The 6,915-nt window shown below is 37.1% G+C and overlaps 1 protein-coding gene across 1 annotated transcript; it reads left to right on the top strand.

Moving 5' to 3' along the window:
* Positions 1-1,089: 1,089 nt before the first annotated feature.
* On the top strand, positions 1,090-3,489 carry LOC131596589 (uncharacterized membrane protein At1g75140). Its single transcript, XM_058869294.1, has one exon. The coding sequence runs from the start codon at positions 1,342-1,344 to the stop codon at positions 3,298-3,300; it is 1,959 nt and encodes a 652-aa protein (XP_058725277.1). The 5' UTR covers positions 1,090-1,341; the 3' UTR covers positions 3,301-3,489.
* The last annotated feature ends 3,426 nt before the right edge of the window (positions 3,490-6,915 follow it).

Below are 6,915 nucleotides of genomic sequence, written 5' to 3'. Positions count from 1 at the left end.
TACTAATTTATTATCACCATTTTATACTAATTTACTATTTATAACGACATTGTACGAACCGTGCGAACGCACGGGTAAATGATTTCTTTATTATTTTATTTTTCTTCTACTAAAATATACATTTTTCGACGAGTCAAAGCTACTTAATCTGTATATATTTTATTTACATTTTTAACCATCACTATATTATATTTATTTACTACTGATAGATAACTACTTAATTATTTCTTTTTTTATATGAACATATTAATCTCTAACTATATTTTTGAAAAAATACATCTAATATATTGAAATTTCTATTTAAAATAAGTGAAAAAGATTTCAAATACTTATAATAAGATAGGTGTATGAATGACAATAAACAAAATTTGGACAAAAAAGTTTGGTATTTGTTACCAATTTAAATAAGTATAATCACATATATTATAACAATATTGTATGATGCGTGCGAACGCAGGTAGATGACTACTTAATTATTTCATTTATTTTTTCTACTAAAGTACTCCCTCCGTCCCAAATTATAAGAGAAAAAAACAAAATCACGCTTATTAAGAAAAGTAATAACACACTCATTTGATTTATGATTTTTTTGAAATAAAGTGTTTTAGAAAATTTTAAAAAAATTCTAATTGGTTGTTGGTTATGGAAATGATGAGAGAGAATGTAAGTTAAATGCAATTTACATTTAATTTTATCTTGAAAGAAATGAAAGATGGATTTTTCTCTTATATTTTGGGACAAGAAAAATGCATCTTTTTCTCTTATATTTTGGGACGGAGGGAGTATATATTTTTAATTAGATTAAATTAATATTTATATGACAATTATAATTTAAAATATTTTTTATTTTTAATTTGTATATCTTTTATATGTATTTATTAACTATAATTATATATTTAATTATTATTTATATCGACTTTGCGTGACCCGTGCGAACGCACGAGTCCTTTACTAGTAATAATAAAAAGTAAAAACCAAGTGTCCATGACAATAAATTATTTTTTGCCTAGAAAAGAAATAGAATATTAGAAAAATATAAAATTTTGGTAGGAGCATGAATCTAGTCTAGGACATTAATAAAATTGGTCATTGTCTTTTAAGATTATTTGACAAAGATATATCAAACACCGATCTGACCAGATCATATCCTATGTTACACACTTCAACTCCAACTCAGTTACATGTCTTTGTTAATCCATTCGTGTTTTTTAACCCTAATTTCAACCCAAGTCAAATCCAATTCAATACCCTTTCTTCAGATTTCCCAAATCTAACATAGACTTCTGCTAAATTCCATATTTTTCAGATCCAACAACAGCTCAACACCACTCTTCAAATTCAATGGCGGTTCAACAAAAAGGCAGGTTTTTTATCTTCTGTTTGTTTATCTTTTTCTCTTCTGTTCATGTTTCTAGTAACCCTAATAATAGTCCTGAATCATGTTCAATACAATCACCTTCCAATGACGATGAATCTGTTTCTGAATACAAAACAACTAATGATCAATTGAATCAACAAGTTTTGTTGAATAAGCTTGAAGAGTTAGTGAGAAATTTGAGTGATATAGTTGCAAGATTAGAATCAAAGCAACTGCAGCATGAGCTTCCTAAGGTTGCTCAAGAGAAAAGTAGGTTTACTCAGGTGAAGGGTGGTGGTGAGGATGGGAGATCAAGTAATGGTAAAGTAGTTGTTGAAGATGGTGGTGAATTTGAGGGGAAAACTCAGAATGGTGAGAGAGGTAAGGGAATGTCTGTGACCAAGTATACTCCTTTTTGGTCAGAGAGGTTTCAATTTGCATCTGCTGTGAAATTGGATTCTGATGCAACTTGTATAAATGTTTTGCCTTTTAAGGATCATGAAGGGTTGAGTAAGTATGTAGCAGTTAGTGATGAAAAGGGAAGGGTTTATGTGTTTTTGAGAAATGGTGATGTGTTGGTTGAGTTTGATACTTTATTGGATTCGCCTATTACGGCTATGGTTTCGTATACTTCTGCTTTTAAGAATGAGAGTTTTGTTGTAACTGGTCATGAAAATGGGGGGATGTTGATACATAGAGTTTGGGAGGGATCGAGTGGCGAAGATTGGAGTTCGTTGTTCATGGAAAATGTTGGCAAGTGTGTGTCACCTGAAAATCATGAGAATGGTTTGGCTATAACTTTGTTGGAAGTTCATTTTGTAAGGAGGATGAAGTACATTCTATCGGCCGATACTAGTGGGAAGATTAAGGTTTTTAAGGAAAGCGGTTTGTTTTATGGTTCTGTTACGCCGAGTAGTAAGCCGTTGGTTTTCTTGAAGCAAAGGCTAATGTTTTTGACAGAAACTGGTGCGGGATCTATTGATTTAAGGGGCATGAAAATACGAGAATCTGAATGTGAAGGGTTGAACCATTCTCTTGCTAGAGGTTATGTGTTTGATGCCACGGAGCGTTCTAAGGCTTATGGGTTTACGTCTGACGGCGATTTGATTTATATCTTGTTGCTTGGAGATGTAATGAACTTCAAATGCAGGGTTAGGTATAAGAAGAAGTTTGAAATGGAGGAGCCTCTTGCCATGCAGGTAATTAAAGGGTACTTGCTAATTGTTAACCCTAAAAAGGTTTTCGTGTTTAATGTTTCGTCTCCTCATTATGTGAGAGTCGGGGTGCCTCGGCCGATTTTCTCCTCAAGCATCGATGAACTTAGATCCTCATTCTTGAATAATCCTTCCCCGAGTTTGGATGACGAAACAAAAGTGATGATACCGTTGATAGCTAGTGACCGCGAAAAGCTTGTTATTGTTGGACTTGGAGGCGGTTATGTCGGAATGTATCATTCCAATCTTCCTATCTTTAAAGGCGAATTCAATACCATGTTATGGACTAGTCCGGTATTGTTCTTCGTACTTTTCCTTTTCGGGGCATGGCATTTTTTCTCCAAGAAGAAGGAAGCACTTACATCATGGGGACCAGATGATCCCTTAGCAGCAGCATCCGGTGCTCCCTTGGCATCTAGTTCAACCGAAAGATCTTTTGTCGATTCTTCTTCGAGAACTTCTGCTGATGTTATGGATCTTAGAAGTGGAGCTCTCAGAGGTCCACCAGCGCCTAGAAGGTACGGCTCTCCTACAAGGTTTCCTGGTGGAGCAGCAAGTAACTATAGACTTGGCACTGCTGATCACAATCCTAGACCAGCTTCAGTTGATCCCGATTTTCGAGCAGCGTCCGAGCTTAAATATAGGGCATCAACTATGGATCCTCCCGGTTTCCCGAAAAGAAGAGATGGCATGTTTGTAGGAAATCAAGTTGTAAATGATCGCAGTTGAGCGGCGCTTTTCTCTAACTAGTTCAAGAGATTTCCTTAGTTTTTAATCCTTTGATGTCTCAGTGTTTAGCTTTCAAGGGAAATAAATTTTAATGAGAAGCTTCAATGTTTTTGGTTTAATCATTCCTTGTGTATGAGTTATACAAGGTTCTTCACTTTTAGTGTTTGTGACAACACAATTGTTTTGAAACTCACAGCATTTTCTTTACAAGTAGTTGATAGAAAGAAAAAGTGACTATATCTTCTATTCAATAGAGTAATAACTGATTTTAAAAGTTATGATATATATTTCATATTTTTATTGTCATTTTTTATGACTGTTTTTACAATTAAATATATGAAATGAATATTTAAGTATTGGCTAGTTTTTCTTTCTTTTTTTTGGTAGATAAAGAATATAAAATCTTGAGGAATTGTTTAAGATATGATTAGGCAACAACATATATATACGGTGACCAAATAAAAACAATATGAATGTAACTAGTAACGTGTTTGAGGAGTACTATTGAATAGCCTTTGCCTGCTGCAACTGCATAATTTAATCACTCGAGCCATGGAGGATCATAATAGACTCTGCATAAATAGTTATATTTTAAATAGTTATATTTTCTTTTCAATTAAGATAAAAATGGTTAAATTAAGAGAAGTTATATTTTCTTTTCAATTAAGATAAAAATGGTTAAATTAAGAGAGAATAAAATATGTTACGCTATCAATCTTTAGTTGGTTTAGTGGTGATTGACGCTAGACTTGGGAGAGAGAACCATTGTTCCATCCCCATAAACCTCATCTCCAACACATATAAATCATATTTCAAAAACACTCTCATTAAATTTTATGATTTATAACACACAACACACTTTTGTTGGAACATACAAATCAAATTAAGATTTCTTTAATGGGGAAAATGATCAATTGAAGAAGATGAAGATTAAAGAATGAATAGAAATAATAGAGAGAGAGAGTAATTGAGGGTGAGATAGTGAATTGACATTAACCACAACATAGGAGTAATGAGCTCCTTATATAGTACAAGTTACAAAATGATTGGAATGATTTAAAACACCCTAAAACAAACACAAAAACAGTTGGGCTTGAGTGTAACCGGTTACGGCAAACAGCGTAACCGGTTACGCAAACACAACATCTACAGTAAATCTGTTTCACGGGTTCGTAACCGGTTACGGTAACAGGCGTAACCGGTTACGCCAACTGAAGTGCTAAAAACAGCAGTTTCAACACACCACCTCACTTCAGTTGGTCCAAGTCCACCATGCTCAGCTTCCTTCTCAGCCTCTTGAACACCTCATTGGTCACACCCTTTGTCAATAAGTCAGCTACTTGATCTTCGCTTCGACAATACCCCAATCGTAATTTTCCATCGCTCACTAACTCCCTCAAATAATAAAACCGCATCTCTATGTGCTTGCTTCTTCCATGTGCAATCGGATTCTTCGCAAGGTTGATCGCGGAGACATTGTCGACAAGGAGAGTAATAGCCTCACCCTCACTACTATTATATTAAGCTCCTTCAATAGATTCATAAGCCACATGGCTTGGCAAGCACACAACGATGCCGCAATATACTCGGCCTCACAAGATGAGAGTGCTACCACCGGTTCCTTTTTCGAACACCAAGAGATTGGAGTTCTACCTAGCATAAAGATGTATCCAACTGTTGACTTTCTATCATCCTTATCACCACACCAATTGGAATCGGTGAAACCAAGTAAATCACACTTTCGGCTCGTATCCGATGCCGGAAAGAGAATTCTACAACCAAGAGTCCCTTTAATATATCTAAGGATCCTCTTGACAGCTGCCATATGAGATACCTTTGGTCTCTCCATGAATCTACTCGCAATACCGACACTAAATGCCAAGTCCGGTCGCGTATTGCACAAATACCGCAATGATCCAATCAATCTTCGATATTGAGTTGGATCAACATCTTGCTCATCCTCACTTTTGGACAGCTGTAGCCTTGCCTCACATGGTGTAATGGCAACATTGCAATGTTCCATTTCACACCTCTTCAAGATCTCAAGTGCATACCTCCTTTGGTGCATGAGCAGTCCCGTTTTTGACCTTTGGAACTCTATGCCAAGGAAGTATTTCATGATTCCAAGGTCCGTCATCTCAAACTCACTCATGAGTTCCTTCTTGAACCTTGAAATACTCTCCTCACAGCTGCCGGTAATCAAGAGATCGTCCACATATAAGCAAAGAATTATCACTCCATCCTTAGCATTTGATCTCACATATACACCATGTTCGGACACACACCGCTTGAAATCAATGTCAACAAGGAAGCCATCTATGCGTTTGTTCCATGCTCTTGGAGCTTGTTTCAAACCATACAAGGCTTTATGCAACTTGTAGTATCTCATCTCTTGATTCTTTACTTCAAAACCAGGGGGCTGTCCAACATAAACTTCCTCATCAAGTGGACCGTTCAAAAACGCAGATTTGACGTCCATTTGATAAACGCTCCAATTGTTGTTGTTTGCAATACCAACAACCAATCGGATGGTCTCAAGCCTAGCCACAGGAGCAAACACCTCCTCAAAGTCTATTCCTTCACGTTGCAAAAACCCTTTCGCTACTAATCGAGCCTTATACTTGATTATCTCGCCCTTCGGATTTGCTTTCACTTTAAAAACCCAACGGACACCAATTGGCTTTTTACCATGAGGTAGATCAACTAACTCCCAAGTACCATTTTTCTCGATTGATTTCAGCTCCTCTTTCATTGCACAAATCCATTTTGGATCCCTTAGAGCCTCCTCCGTATTCACCGGTTCGGATTCGGCCATAAGCGCAAAATGAACGAAATCACCTTCATTATTAACTTCGTTATCTTGGAATCTCTCGCATTCTTGGAGTCTAGAAGGTAACACCCTTTTCCTTGTTGATCTTCTACGGTGCTCTTCAGTTTGAACGTTATTCGGAGGCTGCGGAACTGTTTCGGGACTGACTGGATCATCAAAAAATACAGCAGTTGGAATTCTGTTCTGCTCGTAACCGGTTACGCCTGTATGTACTGGCTGGCCGTAACCGGTTACACTGTTCTCTGCAGAATTCTTGCCCTGTTTTTCCTGTCCGTAACCGGTTACGCCAGTTTGTACTGGCTGACCGTAACCGGTTACGCTGAGACTGCTGCTATTATTTTCTTCAAAAATAACATCTCGACTAATTTGAATCTTCCGATTTCTCGCATCGAACAGTTTGTAACCGCCTGTAGAGTGATATCCAACGAATATCATTTCTTCTCCCTTGTCGTCCAACTTCTTTCTCAATTGTCCCGGCACATGTTTATAAGCCACCGAACCGAATACACGCAAATGACTTAGATTCGGTTTGAATCCACACCAAGCCTCTTCCGGTGTAAGCTTCTCAAGCTTCTTTGTAGGACAACGATTCAATAAGTATGTGGCTGTAGAGACCGCTTCTCCCCATAGTTCCTTCGGTAGAATTTTACCGCTTAACATGCTTCGAACCATGTTCATAATCGAGCGATTTTTCCTCTCGGCAATACCATTTTGCTGCGGCGTATAGGGTGGTACAACCTCACGCACTATACCCTCATCATCACAATACTTCCCAAACGCAGCCG

This window comes from Vicia villosa, linkage group LG4 (assembly GCF_029867415.1).
Source record: "Vicia villosa cultivar HV-30 ecotype Madison, WI linkage group LG4, Vvil1.0, whole genome shotgun sequence".
Lineage (NCBI taxonomy): Eukaryota > Viridiplantae > Streptophyta > Magnoliopsida > Fabales > Fabaceae > Vicia > Vicia villosa.
The sequence above is the reverse complement of the archived record's forward strand: the minus strand, read 5'-3'. Positions and strand labels throughout refer to the sequence as shown.